General features: G+C 34.7%; 2 protein-coding genes across 3 annotated transcripts; one reads left to right on the forward strand and one right to left on the reverse strand.

The window, feature by feature from the left end:
- Positions 1-206: 206 nt before the first annotated feature.
- On the forward strand, positions 207-1,266 carry serp1 (stress-associated endoplasmic reticulum protein 1). Its single transcript, XM_061972469.1, has 3 exons — positions 207-441; positions 558-630; positions 876-1,266. Exons 1-3 carry the CDS (start codon positions 358-360, stop codon positions 914-916), a joined length of 198 nt encoding a protein of 65 aa, XP_061828453.1. The 5' UTR covers positions 207-357; the 3' UTR covers positions 917-1,266.
- On the reverse strand, positions 1,058-19,296 carry mmp23bb (matrix metallopeptidase 23bb). Of its 2 annotated transcripts, none has more exons than XM_061972468.1 (8): positions 18,738-19,296; positions 12,406-12,515; positions 12,207-12,340; positions 11,972-12,139; positions 8,197-8,361; positions 5,023-5,133; positions 4,824-4,950; positions 1,058-4,752 (listed from the first exon to the last, which is right to left on the reverse strand). In XM_061972468.1, exons 1-8 carry the CDS (start codon positions 18,792-18,794, stop codon positions 4,560-4,562), a joined length of 1,065 nt encoding a protein of 354 aa, XP_061828452.1. In that variant the 5' UTR covers positions 18,795-19,296; the 3' UTR covers positions 1,058-4,559. The 2 variants fall into 2 exon arrangements, with proteins under 2 accessions (XP_061828452.1, XP_061828451.1); XM_061972467.1 differs by having other exon boundaries at positions 12,400-12,515; positions 18,738-19,294.
- Positions 19,297-24,688: the final 5,392 nt, after the last annotated feature.

A 24,688-nucleotide genomic window follows, 5' to 3' on the forward strand; every position in this document is an offset into this window, starting at 1 on the left:
AAAACACAAACATGTGCTCACGAATCTAATTTATATTCCCGTGCTGCGTGGTGAACATAACACAACATCCACTATACTATATGCGCACTATCTTCTATAAAACATTACGTTGGAACATTACATTTTTCGTATTTTTAAGGCACATACCGGAAGTTGCAATGGGACACATTTTAACTTGATTGCAGGAAGCTGCGGTAAGGGGGCGGGCTTTAAGCTTTTTGAGTACGTCGACAAGGCGAGAGGAGTTCTCACTTCCAGCGACGAGCGGACCAAACAAACAAAACAAACGCAGCTCACCAGCTAACTAGTTAACTTGCCAACTAACCAGCGGCTTTGTGGGCCCAACAAGAAGACAAGATGGTGGCCAAGCAGAGGATCCGAATGGCGAACGAGAAGCACAGCAAGAACATCACTCAGCGGGGCAACGTGGCCAAGTCTAATGTGAGTCGAACCGGTACCAGATGGGGCAGATGTTCCCTCGCCGATTGAAACGAATCGATTGACGAACGTTAAAACACAAGACGTTGTCATGACAACGGGACTTGTTATTCTTTCAGAGGAACCTGACTGAGGATAAAGGTGTCGGACCTTGGCTGCTGGCGCTCTTCGTCTTCGTGGTCTGCGGTTCTGGTAAGTTCTCAGGAAATGACACAAGACAGAAAGATATACATCGCACATTGGCATTTTCCAGCCTAGAAAGTTTTTTTAAAAATTATGTTTTTTTTTAAGTCCATGCATGCTAGAAGCCCCGTCCTTGTGTTGTGACGTCACGTGGGCGGGGCTTGGCCCGGTCCTTATGTCAAGCTGTGCCATGTCAAGCTAACTTGACAAAGTCCATCACCAATTAAACAAACATTTGTTTTTTTTGTCCGCAGCCATTTTCCAGATCATCCAGAGCATCAGGATGGGCATGTAGTGATGACGTCATCACACTCGCTGACCAACCAAAACATTCCTGAACTTTGACCTGCGACCCGCCCGCCCCCCCACACACACACACACACACACACACACACACACACACCTTTTCTTACAACACACGTGCACAGATGCTCTCTCCCGCTCTTCGTGTTTATTCAAAGTGTCGCCGCCGCCGACCTTGTCACTGTTTGTGCCTGTGTTTACATGTGCCTAAGCCCCGCCCCCTCTGATTGGCCCCTTATCAGTCCAGACAGGGGGCGGGGTCAAAGTGCGTCTGTGTGTTCCGAGGAACAAAACGAATGTGCGTGTGTTTGAGAGTGACAATAAAGTTTTCACCTGAACACACGCTCTCGTCTCCACGCCGTTTGTTTCCAGGGATGACGTCATCGCGCCACGCTTGATGACATCACAACGTTTGAGCATGCCTCTTTTAGTTTGATGTATGGACTGGAAATCTAATAAAAAAAAAAACGGGACACAAGATAGGTCCCGTTGCCATGGTAACACCTTGACTGTCCTGCTTCCGTACGACCGAAGTTCTGGTCGGTCCTCGTTTTTATTGTTGCCGAGGCGCAAAGAAAGGCCTCCATGACGACGGGTCGCTCCCACGGCGACCAAATGTTTGCCGGCCTCTCATAAAGGAAGTGAAAGCGGATGGGAAGAGGTAAATATTTGACACTTGGAGGTAGCAAAGAGTCTAGACATGAGGTCACATGACTTCAATGATGTAGCTCCCAAGCTAACGTGCTAACGTTATTATTTTTTAAATTTTTGTGACCTCAGTTACTTCTCACGAGAAAACGCGGTCCTCTGTCGGGGGTGCACGAAAACATCGATTCACATCTTATTCGTCCCAATTATAAATCAATGCATTATTTAAAAAAATTAATTAACACTTTTTTTTTTGTAAGAATTAAAAAAAAAAAAATTTAGGAGCTTTTCTAGCCTGTAAACCGTCACAAAAAACTTTTATTGTAAAATTTCCATGATAATTATTATACTAAATAATACATTGCTTGAATTGAGAATTGTGTAGTTGATCGTGTTTATTATCTCTGTTCTAAATCAATTCATAATTTAAAAAAATTTATTTAATTTAATTTTTTAATAAGCATTCATTTAAAAAAACATTTTTATAGCTTTTCTAACCTGTAATCTGTTTTGCAGTTTTCTTACAATTATACCAAAAAAAACATTATGAATTACTTTGACTCGAGAATCCTGTTGTTGATTGTGATTCTAAGTCGATTCCTATTTTTCAAAAAACGATTAAAACATTTTTTTTTTAAATTATAAGCATCCATTTTTAAAGATGTTTTCATAGCTTTTCTAACTTGTAACCTGTTTTGAAAAGTTGTATTACAATTATACCAAAAAAAACATGAATTACTTTGACTCGAGAATCATGTTGTTGATTGTGATTCTAAGTGGATTCCTAATTTTCATAAAACGATTAAAAACATTTTTTTTTTAATTATAAGCATCCATTTTTAAAGATGTTTTCATAGCTTTTCTAACTTGTAACCTGTTTTGAAAAGTTGTATTACAATTATACCAAAAAATACATTGAGATTTAGTTTGTCTCGAGAATTGTGTTTATTCATTCCGATTCTAAATCGACTAATAATTTTCAAAAATCGATGTAAATTGTTGTTTTTTTAATTATAAGCATCCATTTTTTTTAAAGACCTTTTCATAGCTTTTTGAATGCTAGTGCTTTCACTGTATAAAAGCGCTTCGAGTCACTAGAGAAAAGCGCTATATAAATATAATTCACTTCACTATTCATCCCGATTCTAAATCGATTCATAATTTTCAAAAATCGATTTAATTTTATAAAATTTTTTATTATAAGCATCTATTTTTAAAATTACATTTTCATAGCTTTTCTAACTTGTAACCTGTTTTGAAAAGGTGTATAACAATTATACAAAAAAATACATTGAGATTTAGTTTGACTCGAGAATTGTGTTTATTCATCCCAATTCTAAATCGATTCATAATTTTCAAAAATTGATAACATTTTTTAACATTTTTTTATTATAAGCATCCATTTTTTAACAACGTTTTCATAGCTTTTCTAACCTGTAACCTGTTTTGAAAAGTTTCATTACAAATATACCAAAAAATACAGTGTGAGAATTAGTTTGAATCGAAAATTGTGTTGTCGATCGTGTTTATTCATCCCAATTCTAAATCAATTCATAATTTCCAAAAATTGATTAAAATTTTTTATTGTTTTCTTTTTTTATAAGCATCGATTTAAAAAAAAATACATTTTTATAGCTTTTTTAACCTGCAACCTGTTTTGAAAAGTTGTATTACAATTATACCAAAAAATACATTGAGAATGAATTTGAATCGGGAATCCTGTTTATTCATCCCGATTCTGAATCGATTCATTATTTTAAAAAATCATTCTAAAAAAATCAAAAATATTTTTACGAGAATTAGACTTTGAAAATGTTTAAGAGCTTTTCTAACCTGTTTTAAAACGTTTCATTATACAGTTGTGTTACAATCATCATACCAAATAATACATTGTTAAAATTAGGTTGAATGGAAAATCGTGTTTATTCATCCCGATTTTAAAACGATACCTAATTTTAAAAAATCGATTAAAATTTTTTTAATTTTTTTTTACGAGAATCAATTTTGAAAAATATGTTTTTATGAGCTTTTCTAACCTACAACCTGTTTTAAAAAAGTTTTATTAAATTGTATTACAATTATTATACCAAATAATACATTGTGAGAATTGTGTTGTTGATCAGGTTTATTCATCCCGATTCTAAATTGATTCATTTATTTCAAAACGCAATCTAAAAAAAATGTATCTTTTTTTTTTATGGGAATTAATTTTTTTAAATCTGTTTTTATGAGCTTTTTAACCTGTTTTTATACAATTATTATACCAAATTACACATCGCGAGAATTAGTTTGAATCAAGAATCGTGTTGATCCTGTTAAGTCATCCCAATTCTAAATCGATTCATAATTTCTTAAAATTATAAAAAAAATAAAAGTTAAAAACAATTTTTTTTTTTTTAAGAATCCATTTTTAAAAATCCATTTTTATAGCTTTTCTAACTGGTAACCTGTTTTGAAAATGTTTTCTTACAATTATTATACTAAGTAATACATTGCCAGAATTAGTTTGAATCGCAAATCGTGTTGTTGATCCTGTTTATTCATCCCGATTCTAAATTAATATTTTCAAAAATGTTAAATTTTTTATGTAAAAATAAATTTTCGAAGATAAATTTTTATAGCTTTTCTAACATGTAACCCGTTTTGAAAAAGTTTCATTGTAATTATACCAAATACTACATTGCGAAAACTAGATTAAATGGAGAATCTTGTTGTTGATGGGGTTTATTCATCCCCATTCTAAATTGATACATCATTTTAAAAAATCGATTAAAAAAATATTCTTTTTTTTTTTTTGTGATAATCCATTTTTTAAAATAAGTTTTTAGGAGCTTTTCTAACCTGTAACCTGTTTTAAAAAAGTTGGAATTATAATTATTATACCAAATAATACATTTGAGAATTAGTTTGAGTCAAGAATCGATTCTGAATTGAATCGTCACTCCGGGAATCGGACTCGGATGGAATCGTTAGGTGCCCAAAGATTCTCAGCTGTTGGACGTTTCTTCCGGCTTCAAGCGGATGCTCCACGAGTTGACGGACACTGCGTCGCCGCGGCGATGGATGCGGCAGGTGTACACGCCCTCGTTGAACTCGTTGGCCACGATGCGGAGGTCCCGCCCTTTGACCACGATGTAGCCCGGGATGGACGCCGCGATCCGCTCTCCATCTTTGTACCAGCTGGAAAAGACATCGCCGTCGTTATGACGACGCTTCCCATTTACGCTACGGCGTGCCGCAGATCAGCTGACCTGACTTTGGGTGTGGCGCGCGGGTTCTTGGTACCGCAGCGGAAGCCCACCACCTTCCCGCGTGGCACCATCTTCACCTTGACGTTAGCCGGGGGCGGCGTCGGCGTGGCGACCGCTTCCAGGGGCTCTACGGCGACAAAGGAAGGGAGGGGGCGGTCAGGTTGGGGGACGACATGGCGGCCTGCGGCGGCGAGCTCACCAAAGCAGAGGTCGCAGCGGCGTGGACAGTTCTTCTTCATGAACCACTTCCTGCGCTCACAGAAGCCCAGACGGGCCCACGCCTCGCACACACGCTTCTTGTCCTCGCAACCTGAACACAAACCAACGCAATCAGACCACCAGAGGTGGGTAGAGTAGCCAGAAATTGTACTCAAGTAAGAGTACTGTTACTTTAGAGATTTATTACTCAAGTAAAAGTAAGGAGTAGTCACCCAAATATTTACTTGAGTAAAAGTAAAAAGTATGTTGTGAAAAAACTACTCAAGTACTGAGTAACTGATGAGTAACATACACACACATATCTTATATATATATATATATATATATACATACATACATACATACACACATATATATATATATACACACACACATATATATATATATATATATATATATACACATACATTGATATATACAGTATATAATTTATATTTATTTATTTTGCCGTTTTTGTTTACATGTTAAAGGTGTTTTAATGAATATACATGCATGTTGAACACATATAGATTCCTTTCTTTCATGAAGGCAAGAATATAAGTTGGTGTATTACCTGATTCTGATGACTTGCATTGATTGTAATCAGACAGTTGTGCTGATAACATCCACGTTTTCAAATGGAGGAGAAAAAAGTTCCTCCTTTCTGTCTAATACCACATGAAAGTGGTTGGTTTTTGGCATCTTATTTGTCCAGCTTCCATATTCGTTTTTATACACTTTACAAGAAATACATTGGCGGCAAATTCCGTAGCTTGCTAGCTTGTTTGCGCTGGCTTTCGGAGACTCTTATTTTGAAAGTGCACGCGCGATGGAGCGGCACTTTTATTGTGAAGACAGGAACTGTGCAGTCAGTCTTTAGGCTTTTGACGGGATGTACGGTTGAAATAAAAAAGGATCTTTTTTCCTTCACACTTTTGATTGATTGATTGAAACTTTTATTAGTAGATTGCACAGTACAGTACATATTTCGTACAATTGACCACTAAATGGTAACACCCCAATAAGTTTTTCAACTTGTTTAAGTCAGGTCATGTGACCACTGGCTCTATTTGATTGGTCCAACGTCACCAGTGACTGCATCTGATTGGTGGAACGGAGTGAACGTCACCAGTGACTGTTTTTGTTGAAACGCAGGCACTATGAACAAACAAAGCGTGCATTAACAGATCGATAAAAATTAGTAGCGAGTAGCGAGCTGAATGTAGATAAAAGTAGCGGAGTAAAAGTAGCGGAGTAAAAGTAGCGTTTCTTCTCTATGAATATACTCAAGTAAAAGTAAAGGTATGTTGCATTAAAACAACTCTTAGAAGTACAATTTATCCAAAAACTTACTCAAGTAGATGTAACGGAGTAAATGTAGCGCGTTACTACCCACCTCTGCAGACCACACAGCAAAAACTGAAATCTAAATAAGATAAAATATCTCAAATAAGGGTGATATTTGCTTATTTTCTGTCTGATAAGATAATTTTTCTCACTAAGCAGATTTTATGTTAGAGTGTTTTACTTGTTTTAAGGGTTTTGGTCCTAATAGATCTCAGTAAGCTATTACAGCTTGTTGCTGAGATTGTATGACCTATATTGAGTAAAACATGCTTGAAACTAGAATATCAACTGTTGCAAAGCTGTGTCATCAACACTCACAAGTATAAAACTACTTTTTCAAAGTAATAATTTCTTATTTCAAGCATGAAAATAAAAAATCATGACTGACACAATTGTGTCTCATAATTAAAACAGATGACAGCCAAATGGACTTTGCTGTTTTATTTTCAATGAAACAATAGAAATTAAAGCTGCAAGCAGCGATGGACGGGGCCGACTTTGAACGCTCATAAAATCCAAACCGGAGCAGTAATTAAAACTCTTTCATTAACTTTTAATCAGAAGGGTTCAATCTCTCTCCTGTGCTAATTTGAAGCCGACACGACAAACACGTTCAGAGGAGATAATGTTTGAAAAAAGGTGACTGTTTTTACTCAACTTTTGTTTTGAAGGGGGAATTGCAAACTTCCTGTTGATTTTTGCTGGGGGTTGTCAGTGTATGAAATATAGGTCTAAGTGAGACCTACATAGAGGTTTTTGTTTCATGTCTCTATGACATTCCTACTGGGAGTTACAGGCGGTTTTGTCTGTGTTTTCTTCCTAGGGGGCGCTAGAGCGCAATTTTGAGTTTTGGGGTTTGGTTTTTTGATTAGATCTCAATTTTCGCCAGTCCTGATGTGTGTGTTTTGAAGCATGTTAAGGGGGTCAAATTACAGCTCAAAGAGGCGGCGGTATAATAATAAAACGCTAGAAATTCAATAGGGTCCTCTGTCCCAAAGGGACATCGGTCCCTAAATACGTACTCATATAGTAGTGCAGTTGGCACAGTACAGTAAACTGACAGTTAATATTTAAACATTTAACATGTGACATTTCTAACAATTTTGAACAAAAATAGTTCATGCAGATTCAGATAAATTCTTCAAAATTACAATCCAAAAAAAATTGGCCGGGGGCCGGGCTGTAAATATATATATATATATATATATATATATATATATATATACATATATTTTTTTTTTATTTTTTTTTTTTGAATTTATATATATATTCCTTGCACACTAATTGACTGAAAGAGCACACACTTGGCGCGATGATGTCATGTTATCGATGGAAAAATGCATTTTTAGACAATATGATTTGCCTGAGCGGCTAGTAGACCCCGAGAGTAACAAGCGGTTGCCTCGTTGCCTTTCCATTAAGAACAATAAACTAGTTTTTAGTATAAGTTTGCTGGTTTCAAGAAATGCAATGCCGAGCGCATATCATTATGTCAAGATAATGGCACTAGCATTTCCTTAATTTAAGAATATTTTTCAGCATATTGAGAAAAAAGGTCTCATATTTGTTTTTTTCTATCAAGAAAAGTGCACTTGTTATTAGTGAGAATATACTTATTTTAAGGTATTTTGGGGTTCATTGAGGTGAGCTAATTTTACTTGATTTGGAAAGTCTTGACAAGCCAAATTTTCTTGTTCTATTGGCAGATAATTTTGCTTAGTTCAAGTAAAATACCCCTCATTTTTTGTATTTTTTTCCCTTGTTTTTGAACACTGACTTTTTGCAGTGCACGTCGGCGCGCTAGCGTGGCGACAGTCAGCAGGTTTACCGTAGAGCCTCTGGATGGCCCACACGTCGTCCTGCCCGACGTTCCGCTGGCCCGTGTAGGTGGCGTTGGGGTGCATGAGGGCGCGCGGGTCCCTGGAGTGCCACAGGCCCAGGGCGTGGCCGATCTCGTGCGCCGCCACCTGGACCAGGTCGTTGAGCCACACGCCTGAGAGGACACGTGAGCGCCAACATCTCCAACGCTCTACAACAGGGGTGTCCAAGGTGCGGCCTGGGGGCCTTTTGTAGCCCGCAGCTAATTTTTTATCGGCCCGCGGCACATTTTAAATATATATGATTTTTTTTTAAACGCAAACAGGTGAAATGTAACGTGTAAAATTAGCAATGTTCACTAATAACACAGAGCTGCCATGCAGGCTGTTTTTTCTTCAAAACTGTCATTTCTGAAAAAAATATAATAAATTAATATCAATGTTATGAATTTGTGACATATTTAAAGTTCCATTTACTTCAGAGAAAATATTCCACTTTGAAATTATTTTTGGTGGCAAAAATATATTGCTTAGTTTGTGTTTGCCAAAAAATAAGTTTTCTTTGACAAAAAGAGTACAAAACAAACAAACAAAAACATGAACAAATAATAAAAACTTATAATCGATGGATAGATCTGAAGTAGATCGAGACACTGAGATGGAAGTGAAAAAAAAAACTTAACACTTTTATGAGTGGGACCCTTTTGGACCCCCAAGAATTTTAGTGTTGTTTTTTTTAAACAGTCATTGCTCAAAAATAATAACATATACCGTATATATATATATATATATATATATATATATATATATATATATATATATATATATATATATATATATATATATAACTCATTTTTAACACCTGTATGAGTGGGACCCTTTTGGATCCCCAATAATTTAAGTGGGATTTTTTTTTACTGTCATTACTCAAAAAATAATACATATATATTTTAAATTTGTTTTATTATTTTTTACTTTATATTGACTGATAGACCTGACGTTGACCTGAAGATTTAAGCGTTGAAAAAAACAGAAAACTTTTATATATGACTCATTTTTAACACTAGTGTGAGTGGGACCCTTTTGGATCCCCAAGAATTTTAGTAGGATTTTAGTTTTAACTGTCAGTACTCCAAAAATAATAATGAATGAAAATTTCCACTTAGAAATGTTTTGGGTTAGAAAATAGATTCTATTTTTGTGTTTGTGCCCTAATAAAAAATAGGGTTTTGACAAAAAGGGCATGAAACAAATATATATTTTTATTTTTCCTTTTTTTCCCCCTTTATATTGACAGATAGACCTGACGTTGATCTCAAGATTTAAGCGTTGGAAAAAAAAAAAGATACGTTTTTTTATCTATGACTAATTTTTAACACCTGTATGAGTGGGACCCTTTTGGATCCCCAATAATATAAGTGGGATTTTTTTTGACTGTCATTACTCAAAAAATAATGCATATATATTTTAAATTTGTTTTATTATTTTTTACTTTATATTGACTGATAGGCCTGACGTTGATCTCAAGATTTAAGCGTTGAAAAAAACAGAACATTTTTATATATGACTCATTTTTAACACTAGTGTGAGTGGGACCCTTTTGGATCCCCACGAATTTTAGTAGGATTTTAGTTTTAACTGTCAGTACTCCAAAAATAATAATGAATGAAAATTTCCACTTAGAAATGTTTTGGGTTAGAAAATAGATTCTATTTTTGTGTTTGTGCCCTAATAAAAAATAGGGTTTTGACAAAAAGGGCATGAAACAAATATATATTTTTATTTTTCCTTTTTTCCCCCCTTTATATTGACAGATAGACCTGATGTTGATCTCAAGATTTAAGCGTTGGAAAAAAAAAAAGAGAATTTTTTTTATCTATGACTAATTTTTAACACCTGTATGAGTGCAACCCTTTTGGATCCCCAATAATTTAAGTGTGATTTTTTTTTTACTGTCATTACTCAAAAAATAATACATATATATATTTTAAATTTGTTTTATTATTTTTTAATTTATATTGACTGATAGACCTGACGTTGATCTGAAGATTTAAGCGTTGAAAAAAAACAGAGAACATTTTTATATATGACTCATTTTTAACACTAGTATGAGTGGGACCATTTTGGATCCCCAAGAATTTTAGTGGGATTTTAGTTTTAACTGTCTGTACTCCAAAAATAATAATGAATGAAAATTTCCACTTAGAAATTTTTTGGGTTAGAAAATAGATTCTATTTTTTTGTGTTTGTGCCCTAATAAAGAATAGGGTTTTGACAAAAAGGTCATGAAACAAATGTATATTTTTATTTTTCCTTTTTTCCCCCCTTTATATTGACAGATAGACCTGACGTTGAAAAAAAAAAAAAAAAATGAGAAAAAAATGTGTGTATGACTCATTTAGAACACTTATATGAGTGGGACCCTTTTGGATCACCAAGAATTTTAGTGTTGTTTTTTTTAAACTGTCATTGCTCAAAAATAATACCATATATATATATATATATATATATATATATATATATATATATTATATATATATATATATATATATATATATATATATATATGTATATGTATATACACATTATATATATATATATATATATATATAGTATATATATATATATATATATATATATATATATATATATACATACATATATACAGTATATATGTACGTATATATGTTATTATTTTTGAGCAATGACAGTTTAAAAAACCCAATATATATACATATATGTATATATATACATATATGTATATATATATACATATATGTATATATATATATATATATATATATATATATATATACACACATATGTATATATATATATATATATACACATATATGTATATATATATATATATATACACATATATGTGTATATATATATATATATATAATTTTTCTTTTTTTTTCTTTCTTTCTTTTACTTTATATTGACTAATAGACCTGACGTTGATCTCAAGATTTAAGTGTTGAAAAAAAAACAGAACATTTTTATATATGACTCATTTTTAACACTAGTATGAGTGGGACCCTTTTGGATCCCCAAGAATTTTAGTGGGATTTTAGTTTTAACTGTCAGTACTGAAAAAATAATAATGAATGACAATTTCCACTTAGAAATGTTGTGGGATTCTATTTTGTGTTTGTGCCCTAATAAAAAATAGGGCATAAAACAAATATATATTTTTATTTTCCCCCCCTTTATATTGACAGATAGACCTGACGTTGATTTCAAGATTTAAGCGTTGAAAAAAAAAAAAAAAGAGAATTTTTTTTATATATGACTCATTTTTAACACATATGAGTGAGACCCTTTTGGATCCCCAATAATTTTAGTAGGATTTTTGTTTTTTAACTGGCATTACTCCAAAAATAATAATGAATTAAAATGAATGTTGTTATGAATTATTGAATGCTCCAATTATTTCACATCGAATATTTCACTTTGAACTTTTGTGATTTTGCCTTAAAAAACAGGGTTTTGACAAAAAAAAAACATTAAAAAAAAAAACATTGACAGATCTACCTGAGGTTGTTCTAGAGATTTAGGAGTTGAATAAAAAATAGTGTGTTTCGGGGGGGGGGGTTTAATGTATGACTTGAGACCCTTCTGGGTGCCCGGGACCAAACATGAGGGAGCTCTACAGGTTAAAAAAAAATGGATATGGTTTTGAAAGTGAAAAACATCAAAATGGCCCCCGCATGTTCACATTTTTCAGTGGAAAAAGTTTGGACACCCCTTGTCTAGAAGCGTCTGACAAGGTCACACTACCTTGTTTCCAGCTGAACCTGGACTTCCCCAGGATCCAGAACTCGTGGTTGTCAAAGTGGATCTCTCCGCGCGGCGGCAGGAAGGCGTGCGCCAGCTCGCCATTCAGCCCGTCGAAACACGGGTGGAGCGGCGAATGCCAACAGTCAGAGTGGTTGAAGGTGTAGAAACCTGGCACACGCGCACGTCAGACCGCGCCGGTTGTCCTCGTTAGCCCCGCCCACCCCCGGCTACCTACCGATGACGATGTCGGCGCTGGCGTTGGTGACCTCCGCGAAGCTCAGCGGCGACACGTCGCTCCACTTGGCGAAGGCGATGCTGATGGCCTTCCTGGTGTCGTCCACACTCAGCGTGTTGGGGAACTTGTCCACCCTGCAGGAGACCACAGGTCAAAGGTCAAGTGTGAACGCCGCGTCAGGCGCTTTCGTCACCTGTACGTGATGTTGACGTGCGTCCACTTTTGTCCCAGAGGGTTGATGGTGTAACGTTTGCTGACTCTGTGAAGCGAACTGTCATGGCGGCGCTCCGCTGTGTTGGCGCCAAACACCTGCAAGATAAAAAAAACAAACACTTAATGTCAGGTTCAAACACTGATGACATCTATTAAACAAGACAAGAAGCAAAGAATTAAACAGAGACAGAATTAAATTTGGCTCAATTTGAGGAGAGACGCTTGGACATCTGTACCCTTGTACAGTGTCATTACGCTCTGAAAAGATTGCACGCCTCCCCCTTTATTTGGACTTTCTCTGACCACATGACAACAGCTGCTTCTAAGGGACGAGGTCGTAAACAGCCATCGCCTTTGGTTACAACAGTTCACAGAAAAAGTCGTAAAAGAGTTCAGAAAGAGGTTCGTAAAACAGTTGAAAAAGGAGGTTCAAAAAGAGGTCGTCTGGAAATTGGGCAGATCCTGCCTTCTCTCCGCTTTGTAGTCCTTGGGTTAAAACAATATCTTTCTGTTGATTACAATACATGAAAGAAAATAGAAACCCCTTTATGTTGCTTCCCCCTTACACAGTGGAGTTTTACAAGCCTTCTTCTTGGTAGGTTTCAAAGACAGCTTTTGGTCTTCTCGCTGGGAACTCATTTCAACACAAAGTTTTTGTGATAACTTAGATAAAATTATTCTAACACTTAACTTCCTCATCCTTGTTTTATGTGTTGTTTTTTATCAGCAATATTAAATGCTACAAATGGAAAATTCTAAATATTGATATCACTTTCAAAGAATGGGGATATTAGACCACCTTAAGGAATATTTACAGCAAAAACAAAAATATAAATATGCATGGACATAACCACTGCTCACTGCTGCCTCCTACAGGATAGAGGTGGGATTTAGGGCACTTTAAAGGGAGCCAAATCTTGATGAGATGTTCCTGTAAAAGAGCCGTTCAAAAGACTGACTCCTTATTATACTTCTTTTTTTTTTGGCAATGAAATAATCACTGGTGGCCAACACGTGGGTCAGTATAATTTAAATTTAGAGAAATATAACTGTATTGATAAGAATTATTCTGAAATATTGGCAATAATTGTATTTATTTAATATCTTTATTTAAAAGGGAAAAAATAATACGAAACACTTTTTTTCCTACCTCCCAAAAATACCCTAAATATATGTATTTTTTATTTTAAGTTTAACGTTTAAAGTACCAATGATTGAAATTTGTCCTCTGCATTTGACCATCCCCTTGTTCACCCCCTAGCCGCGCCCGGGAATAATTTTTGGTGATTTAACCCCCAATTCCAACCCTTGATGCTGAGTGCCAAGCAGGGAGGTAATGGGTCCCATTTTTATAGTCTTTGGTATGACTCGGCCGGGGTTTGAACTCACAACCTACCGATCTAAGGGCGGACACTCTAAACACTAGGCCACTGAATAGGGCACAAACACACAAATATGCAGTATTTTCCACCCGAAAAATTTCAAAGTGGAAATTTTCATTCAATATGTTTTGAGTAATGACAGTAAAAAAAGAAAAGCCCACTTAAATGATTTGGGATCCAAAACGGTCCCACTCATACAAGTGTTAAAAATTAGTTATATATACATTTTTTCTCTGTTTTTTTCAACGCTTAAATCTTGAGATAAACGTCAGGTCTATCTATCAATATAAAGTAAAAAATGTTTAGTATATATATATATATATATATATATATATATATATATATATATGTTATTTTTGAGCAATGACATTAAAAAAACACTAAAATTCCAAAAGGGTCTCACTCATACTAGTTTTAAAAATGAGTCATATATATATATATATATATATATATATATATATATATATATATATATATATATATATATATATATATATATATATATATATATATATATATATATATATATATATATATATAAATAAATGTTTTTCTCTGTTTTTCCCCCCAACGTTTAAATCTCGAGATCAACATCAGGTCAACCTGTCAATTTAAAGTAAAAAAAATCAAAAAAAAAATCTAAATACATATAAAAATATATATATTTTTGTTTTTACTGTAAATATTCCTTAAGGTGGTCTAATATCCCCATTCTTTGAAAGTGATATCAATATTTAGACTTTTCCCTTTGTAGCATTTAATATTGCTGATAAAAAAACAACACATAAAACAAGGATGAAATTTATTTTTGTTGATAAAAGTGTAAATAAAATTAATTACAATTAAAAATAAGGACATAATTCAAATTTAAATACAACATTGTACCACCTAGTGTATGTATGATTGATCTACATCAGAACAATGAACACAAAAAACTAAATAAATGAAAAATACATTGAAAAATGTATATATATATATATATATATATATATATATATATATATATATATATATATATATATATATATATATATATATATATATATATATATGATGTATAAATTGCTATAACAGCAGCTACATTGCATAAATACATAATAAATAAAAAACAATGTTATGAATTATTTACATTTTTTAAACTTCAATTACTTTACATCAAATATTCAACTTTGGACATTTTTTGGGGAAAAAATATTACATATTTTGTGTTTTTGCTATTTTTAAAAAAACAGGGTTTTCAAGGGAATAAAACACCCAAAATTAAAATTGAAATAAACTAAATAAATGAAAAATACATTGAAAAATGTATATATATATAAATAAATGAAAAATACATTGAAATATGTATATATATATATACATTTTTCAATGTATTTTTCATTTATTTAGTTTTTTTTGTTCCCTTTTATGGTGTTTTTGCTATTTTAAAAAAACAGGGTTTTCAAGGGAATGAAACACCCAAAATTAAAATTGAAATAAACAATACATTGAAATAAAATACATTGAAAAATGTATATATATATATATATATATATATATATATATATATATATATATATATATATATATATATATATATATATATATACATTTTTCAATGTATTTTTTATTTATTTATATATATATACATTTTTCAATGTATTTTTCATTTATTTAGTTGTTTTTGTTCCCTTTTATGGTTCATTGTTCTGTTGCCGACTGGCAATTTAATAAAGAAATACATTAAAAAAAAAAAAAAAAAAAAAAAAAAAAAATTATATATATATATATATATATATATATATATTATATTATATATATATATATATATATATATATATATATATATATATATATATTATATTATATATATATATATATATACATATATATATATATTATATTATATATATATATATATATATATATATATATATATATTATATTATATATATATATATATATATATATATATATATATATATATATTAATTTATTTATTTTAATGTATTTCTTTATTCAATTGCCAGTCGGGTGACATTGATTTAAGCGTTGAAAGTAAAAAAAATAATATAAATTGATATATGATTTATTTTTGCACAATTTTATGGGTCTTTTGGATCCCTAAGCCCTTTAGTGTGATTTTTTTAACTGTTACTCCCCTCGAGTGTCTCCAAAGCTCAACTCATTCTTGGTTTTCGAACATAAATTTATTTTTTAATACCTGTTTTACATGAAACACAAAAAACGAACATACATTCCCTGAAACAACACAACAGTTCAAACACTACTCAAATAAGTACCTCATTGGCCACATCGACTCTCGGAAAACAAATTAGGTAGAAATCTTCTTTAAAGAAACACTTTTGACAACTTCTCTGAACACGTCAGACATCCACCATTTTGAGTGCCACACCTACTTTGTCCCCTCTCCCGGAAGTTAACAAGTGTCCCTAAAAAAATGTTCCCCTCTTATTTACATAGTCTACATCAGTATAACACATTTGCGTCACCTAAATTCACTTCACAATTATTATTTATTAAATTAAATGTATTTATATGTATTGCTTCCACTTCATATTTGAATATTAAATCAATGAATAGTTGATGTATAAATTGCTATAACAGCAGCTACACTGTAGTTGTTCAAAAAATTATAATAAATAAAAAACAATGTTATGAATTATTTACATTTTTAAACTTCAATTACTTTACATCAAATATTCAACTTTGAACATTTTTTTGGGAAAAATATTACATATTTTGTGTTTTTGCTATTTAAAAAAAAAAGGATTTTCAAGGGAATAAAACACCCAAAATTAAAATTGTGTCAACGGATAGATTTGAAGTTGATATATAAATATTTTGTGTTTAAAGTTTTTTTTTAAATGTATATATCGGACATATTTTTAACACTTTGATGACTAAGACCCTTTTGGGTCCCCGGGATCTTTAACGCTAATAATTAATTATAATCAGTGTTGTCATGAATTATTGCCTTATGTAATGAAGGCTCTAATTGCTTCACATCAAATATTCCACTTAAAAAAAAATTGGGATGGAAAATATTGCAAGCCATAAAAAAAATCAGGGTTTCAACAAAAAAAAGCAAAAAAACATAAAAAAAACAAAACAAAAAAAAAACTTTACATCAACAGACCTTAAAGTTGATCTAGAAATTTAAAAATAAAATATAATAAAAATTAATGACTTATATTTCACATTTTTTATAGTTGAGTCTGAGACCCTTCGGGGTCCCCGGGACCAAATTTGAGGGGAGCCCTAAAAATTAAACTCAATATTGTATTAGTTATGGCAGTGTTTTTCAACCTTTTTTGAGGCAAGGCACGTTTTTTTCATTAAACAATTCCAGAGGCACACCACCAGCAGAAAACGTTAAAAAAATGACACTCCACTAGGTTGTCGTGCCTTATTTAAGTTTGTTGGTGTTTTCCTGTGTAGTGCTTTAGTTTTTGTCTTGCGCTGTGATTTTGGGGGCCCTTCCTGTTTTGTTAGTGTTTTCCTGTAACCAGTTTCATGTCTTCCTTGGAGCGCTATTCCCCGCACATGCTTTGTGTTAGCAAGCAAGGCTATTTAAGTTGTTGTTATCCTTCTTTGTGTGGACATTGTTGATTGTCATGACATGTATGGATGTACTTTGTGGACGCCTTAAGTTTTTGCTATCGTCCAGCATTCTGTTTCTGTTTACTTTGTAGCCAGTTCAATTTTACTTTTGTTTTGCATAGCCATTTCTATGCTTCATTGCCTTTTCCTTTTGTTCATTTTTGGTTTAAGCATTACATACCTTTTTACCTGCACGCTGCCTCCCGCATATTGGGTTTACAACAAACCATCTTCGTCTCACCCGACACATTCCGACTTTTGCAAACCTGCTGCCACCTACTGATATGGAAGAGTATTACATGGTTACCCTGCCGAACTCTACACAGTAAAGACACTAAGTAACGGCACATTATTTGCAGATTATAATTATTGAATTGCAAGAAAAATATTTTTTGTACCAATTAGGTGAGGTTGCATAATTTCCCACGGCACACTAGACAATAGTTTACGGTACAAAAGTTGAAAAACACTGAATTATGGAAATGATTAGTATCAAAATGGTCCCTTCATGCTTTTATTTTTCAGTGTGCGGGCCTCAGTGGAAAAAATGTGGACACCCCATTCAAAGAGGACAGTCATATGTTCCTCAAAAACTTCCCAGAACTTGTCCCTGGTGCATCATGGGAAATAAAATACCGTATTTTCGGAGTATAAGTCGCACTGGAGTATAAGTCGCACCTGCCGAAAATGCATAATAAAGAAGGAAAAAAACATATATAAGTCACACTATATAAGTCACACTGGAGCCGGCCAAACTGCGACTTATAGTCCAAAAAAAACGGTAAGCTCATAGTGAAGAGTAAATTTAAAAAAAACACGCACAGTCCTTGACGTGCCACATGTGCAACACTTCTACACTGTAAAAAAAAAAATCCTATCTTTACTCTAAATTGCTACTGTCATTTTTCTATTTTAAAAAAAAATAGTTTATAAAACTGTAGAATTGAAAACATTATCTGTAAATAAACAATCCGCCTGTTATGTTAAGTAATATGCCAGTAATGACAAACTATGTATATTTCTTTTTTTTTTTTACAGAAAAATACCAAATTAATTATACACAGCATTTTCTGTTTTCTTAAATTACTTTCAAATTCATGTAATATTACGATATTTTTCCGTAAAACTTTTCATGAAAATTTCTGTAATTATAATGTTTTTGATCATTATTTGGTTTACAATGTTTTACTTTAATTTTATGGTTTTCGTTTGGCAGCCATAGCTGCGAGTAGATGACCGTTTTTTTTTACAATTTTTTTTTTTACTGTGTACTCTTTATTTAAACAACAACAACACACTTTTTGACTTTGTGCAGAATAAAAGGTGGACTGACCTGTGACGTCATCACCACCACCACCATCATCATCAGCAGGAGCAGCGGAACCTCCATGACGCTGGTGACGTCACACTGCCCGATGCATGACAAGCCTGCCAATCAAACAGCTGAAGTGGTCCCGGTTCCGTCCCAGTGGGTTTTTGGAGTGCAGTAAGCAAGTCCTGCAGCCCAGGGTCTCGTCCGAGGGGGCGGGGTCAGGTGATCTCGAGTTTTAACCCTTTAGCGCTCAAAAAATGATTTGTGTAGGGGGTTTTTGGCGGGGGAGGGGGAGGGGCGGGTACAGGTCCACCCTCTCAGAGGTGTTGTCCCACGGACGGAAGATTAGGTCCAGATGTTCTCAGAACATCTGTCCAAACATGTGGTCCGCTTCCTGTCTTTTTGACACGTGGTTTTTCCATGGCGCGTTCTGCCTGTCCGGCAGGGGGCAGCGGCGAGCTCCTTGCGTGTGGCAACGGTTGCTATGCCAGAGCCGCGCTGTCCATCATAAGTCACGTGGCTGCAAGACGTGATGCTGGACATTGAATTAGAAAATGGGAGTGACGTGGAGTGAGTGACAGGTGGCGCTCACACGCAGTCCCTGGCAGTCCCCCAGGTGACCCCCCCGGGGGGTGTTTGTCCGGCGTGCAGTTGAGGGATGAGGATTTAATGACGCCATTCACACATTCTTGTCTTTGTGTGCGAAAGGAAGCGTCGGTCAGCGAGTCCCTCAAAGCTGCACGTTGCCATGGAAACCAGCCGCGGTTTAAAATTGAAGTCATAAGCTCAGGCAGGGAGGCCCGGGGGGGGGGGGGGCAACGAGAACCACTTCCTGTCACAGTCTCGTTAGTTTTCTCACGACTCTGGCAATATGACCTTTGACCCGGCTCGTTGTGCACCTGACTACAGAAGTGATGAGGCCACGCCCCCCTCTTCCCGTGTCAGCTGATGCACTTGCAAGCGGCCACCAGGGGGCGCACAAAACACGTCACGCTGCAATCCTTGGAGGCGCATTTTATTTTGGTAACACCAGTAGGTGGGCTGAAAAACTGTATACATACAGGTAAAAGCCAGTAAATTAGAATATTTTGAAAAACTTGATTTATTTCAGAAATTGCATTCAAAAGGTGTAACTTGTACATTATATTTATTCATTGCACACAGACTGATGCATTCAAATGTTTATTTAATTTAATTTTGATAATTTGAAGTGGCAACAAAGGAAAATCCAAAATTCCGTGTGTCACAAAATTAGAATATTGTGTAAGGCTAATACAAAAAAGGGATTTTTAGAAATGTTGGCCAACTGAAAAGTATGAAAATGAAAAATATGAGCATGTACAATACTCAATACTTGGTTGGAGCTCCTTTTGCCTCAATTACTGCGTTAATGCGGCGTGGCATGGAGTCGATGAGTTTCTGGCACTGCTCAGGTGTTATGAGAGCCCAGGTTGCTCTGATAGTGGCCTTCAACTCTTCTGCGTTTTTGGGTCTGGCATTCTGCATCTTCCTTTTCACAATACCCCACAGATTTTCTATGGGGCTAAGGTCAGGGGAGTTGGCGGGCCAATTTAGAACAGAAATACCATGGTCCGTAAACCAGGCACGGGTAGATTTTGCGCTGTGTGCAGGCGCCAAGTCCTGTTGGAACTTGAAATCTCCATCTCCATAGAGCAGGTCAGCAGCAGGAAGCATGAAGTGCTCTAAAACTTGCTGGTAGACGGCTGCGTTGACCCTGGATCTCAGGAAACAGAGTGGACCGACACCAGCAGATGACATGGCACCCCAAACCATCACTGATGGTGGTAACTTTACACTAGACTTCAGGCAACGTGGATCCTGTGCCTCTCCTGTCTTCCTCCAGACTCTGGGACCTCGATTTCCAAAGGAAATGCAAAATTTGGATGGTTGGGTGATGGTTTGGGGTGCCATGTCATCTGCTGGTGTCGGTCCACTCTGTTTCCTGAGATCCAGGGTCAACGCAGCCGTCTACCAGCAAGTTTTAGAGCACTTCATGCTTCCTGCTGCTGACCTGCTCTATGGAGATGGAGATTTCAAGTTCCAACAGGACTTGGCGCCTGCACACAGCGCAAAATCTACCCGTGCCTGGTTTACGGACCATGGTATTTCTGTTCTAAATTGGCCCGCCAACTCCCCTGACCTTAGCCCCATAGAAAATCTGTGGGGTATTGTGAAAAGGAAGATGCAGAATGCCAGACCCAAAAACGCAGAAGAGTTGAAGGCCACTATCAGAGCAACCTGGGCTCTCATAACACCTGAGCAGTGCCAGAAACTCATCGACTACATGCCACGCCGCATTAACGCAGTAATTGAGGCAAAAGGAGCTCCAACCAAGTATTGAGTATTGTACATGCTCATATTTTTCATTTTCATACTTTTCAGTTGGCCAACATTTCTAAAAATCCCTTTTTTGTATTAGCCTTAAGTAATATTCTAATTTTGTGACACACGGAATTTTGGATTTTCATTTGTTGCCACTTCAAATCATCAAAATTAAATGAAATAAACATTTGAATGCATCAGTCTGTGTGCAATGAATAAATATAATGTACAAGTTACACCTTTTGAATGCAATTACTGAAATAAATCAAATTTTTCAAAATATTCTAATTTACTGGCTTTTACCTGTATGTGCTATATGGGTCTATCCATCTCATCCATTTTTTACCGCTTGTCCTTTTTGGGGTCGCGGGGGGTGCTGGAGCCTATCTCAGCTGCATTCGGGCAGAAGGCGGGGTGCACCCTGGACAAGTCGCCATCTCCAAATTATTTATATACACTCTTAAAACGAATGTGTTGGAAATAACACAATTCACTTCCTGTAACTTCTTCAAGTCGAACACTGACTTCAGATGAGCCACCCCTTCTGCAATAACGGCGCTGATCATCCCTTAGTTTTTGGCGGATATTCCTCAGCTTATCTTCCAGAAAGCCAGTGTGGCTTGTTGGATCATAGAAGTGTTCCTTTACAACACATAGTACAAATAAAACAGTGATCTAATGAGGTACTATCAGAATCAATCGACGTAATGTGTGTTTCACACTCTTAACAGCATTCCCTTACATATCCTTCTTTTTCCTCTTCCATCTTGATGTTAAGTGATGGGAAAAGTGCCACAATTGTTCTGGCGAGGAGTTTTTTGTCCGCACTTACTGGATAACTGAGGAAAAACATAATGAACAAGAAAAAGGACACATTAACATTGGGCATAACATTAGTAGTTCAAAATATAAGTGACAAATGTCTACTTACAATCCCTTTTTTTTTTCCCAACAAGGAAACTGACGGCAGTTGTTACCAGAACCCTTCTCCTATTCTACTCATAGAATGCAAAAATCATGGGATCTTTTTATTTTAACCAGTATACTGCTGTAGAGATATTAGTTAGTTTATTATTATTCTTCGGTCAATGGTCAACAAAATAAACAAACAGTTGTACAATGTTGCAGATCGAAAGGGTTTAGGCTGAAGTTGAACACTTATAGCGCCTAACCCTATAAACAATGTCAAGTACAAGATGAACTTCCGAAAATTATGAAATGTCTTTTGTACAACATATTATAAATACACATTATACACAATATGAACACTGTTCAATTATATACACAGTAAAGGCATGTGAAATATCCTTATACGCGTGTTAAACCTTTGTACCAATTTATATACTATATACAAACAATTATACTTCCATTATTATTTATATCCCACATTTAGTATTTTAATTAACATTGATCATAGTATTAACTACTGTGTTGATTCAAGAGTGATATATTTTTCCAAGACATTGGTCTTAAAGTGTTTAAATGTGTGAATGGAACTGGAACATTTTAAGGAATCATCCAAGCTGTTCCACAGTTGAACCCCCCTGACAGAAACACATCTACTTTTTAAGCTTGTTCTTATCTTAGCTTTCTGGAAGACAGCTGAACCTCTGAGGTCACAGGGATTCTCTCTGGGTTTGAACCTCTCCTGTAGACACCGAGGCAGCATGTGGTTATGAGCTTTGTACGTCACAATAGCAGTGTTGAGGTCAACAAGATCATGCAGTTTTAATGTTTTTAATTTAATAAACAGAGCATTGGTATGGTCATGATAATCTGCATAATTTACAATTCTAATCGCTTTCTTTTGAAGTAAGAATATAGAGTTGATGTTTGTTTTGTAATTGTTACCCCAGATTTCAACACAATAATTAAGATAAGGGAGTACGAAAGAATTATATAACATATTAAGAGCCTTTTGATTTACGGAGTTTTTGATTTTATGTATCATAGCAATATTTTTTGCCATCTTTGTCTTAAGTATATTTATGTACAGTTTCCAATTTAATTTATCATCTATATAGATTCCCCAAATTTTTGTTGAATACACCCTTTCTATCTCTATATCATCAATTATTATATGACACTGTATGTTATTTTTCCTATTTCCAAAAATTATATATTTTGTTTTATTTAGGTTGATTGACAGTTTATTGGCATCAAACCATTGCTTTAGTATGTGGAGTTCGCTCTCTACAGTCTCTAAGAGTTGGCCAAGGTCTTGCCCAGAACAGTACAGACTTGTATCATCAGCAAAGAGAATACAATTGAGTTTTTTAAAGATTTTGCAGATATCATTAATATACAATAAAAACTATTTTGGTCCCAGTACAGAACCTTGGGGCACTCCATGTGTTATAATCTTTTTATCTGAATCTACATTGTTCATATGCACATACTGTTCTCTACCACCAAGATAACTTTTCAACCAATCATGAGCAAGACCTCTAAAACCATACCTCTGCATTTTGTTTAAAAGTAATGTGTGATCGATGGTGTCAAAGGCCTTGCTCAGGTCAATAAAAACGCCAACAACAAACTCCCTCTTATCAATTGCAGTGGTTACCTCCTCAACTAGTTCCATCACTGCCATGGAAGTGGACCTGTTTGGTCGAAAACCGTATTGGTGTTCACTTAGCAAGTGATGCTTATCGATAAAACTGTCTAATCTTGACACAAATAATTTTTCAAGGACTTTTGAAAATTGTGAGAGTACCACTTAATCTAAGCACTTCACATAAAAGGCACACCAGCTCGATAAACAGAATATTATATTTAGTGACCTTCCTTAAATGAACAGACATGAACAAATGAACAAACATACCCGCTGTGTGGTGACAGCAGTGGCACTGACATCACAAATTCTGATCATTTCTGCTTTGCAGATGTACACGCCTCTGTAATGTCCTTGACATTACCAAGAGTGTAAGTCTTCTTCAAAATTTCTCTGCCATCCAGGAGGACTGTTGTGAGAGATCTGGGAGAAGCCGTTCTTTTACATGTGTATAAACAAAAATGTACAGAGCATTAACACAAATTCAATACAACACCAAGCTGACAACAGAAGGACTTAGTGTAAAATAATAAAAATGTAATCATAGCCTAACAGAAATGATAATACACATAGCTTGAACAGGCTACATTTTAAGACATTTTGAACCACTATGAACCATTATTAGTCCAGTGCAAATATGTTTACATGGCATGAGATTAACTGATCATAGGTGACTTGATTTCTGAAACAACATTGACTATGACTGGAAAGGGCCTTTAATACCTATGCAACATATGGACGGATTAAAAACGTAAAAAAGGGAATTTAAAATTGAGATGATAACATACCCAAAAGCAGTGTTGGGTTAGTTACTGAAAACCAGTAATTAGTTACAGTTACTAGTTACTTTATTTCAAAAGTAACTCAGTTACTTACACCAAAAAGTAATGCGTTACTGTGAAAAGTAACTATTTAGTCAGTGTGTGAATGGGTAAATGTGGAAGTAGTGTCAAAGCGCTTTGAGTACCTTGAAGGTAGAAAAGCGCTATACAAGTACAACCCATTTTTTAGTTACTTCTTTTTTCCCCCCTTTTTTTTAAGGCTCCCATTAATGCCCTTTTAGCCTTCATTTCAG

The sequence above is a fragment of the Nerophis lumbriciformis genome, linkage group LG17, assembly GCF_033978685.3.
Source record: "Nerophis lumbriciformis linkage group LG17, RoL_Nlum_v2.1, whole genome shotgun sequence".
Taxonomy (NCBI): Eukaryota; Metazoa; Chordata; class Actinopteri; order Syngnathiformes; family Syngnathidae; genus Nerophis; species Nerophis lumbriciformis.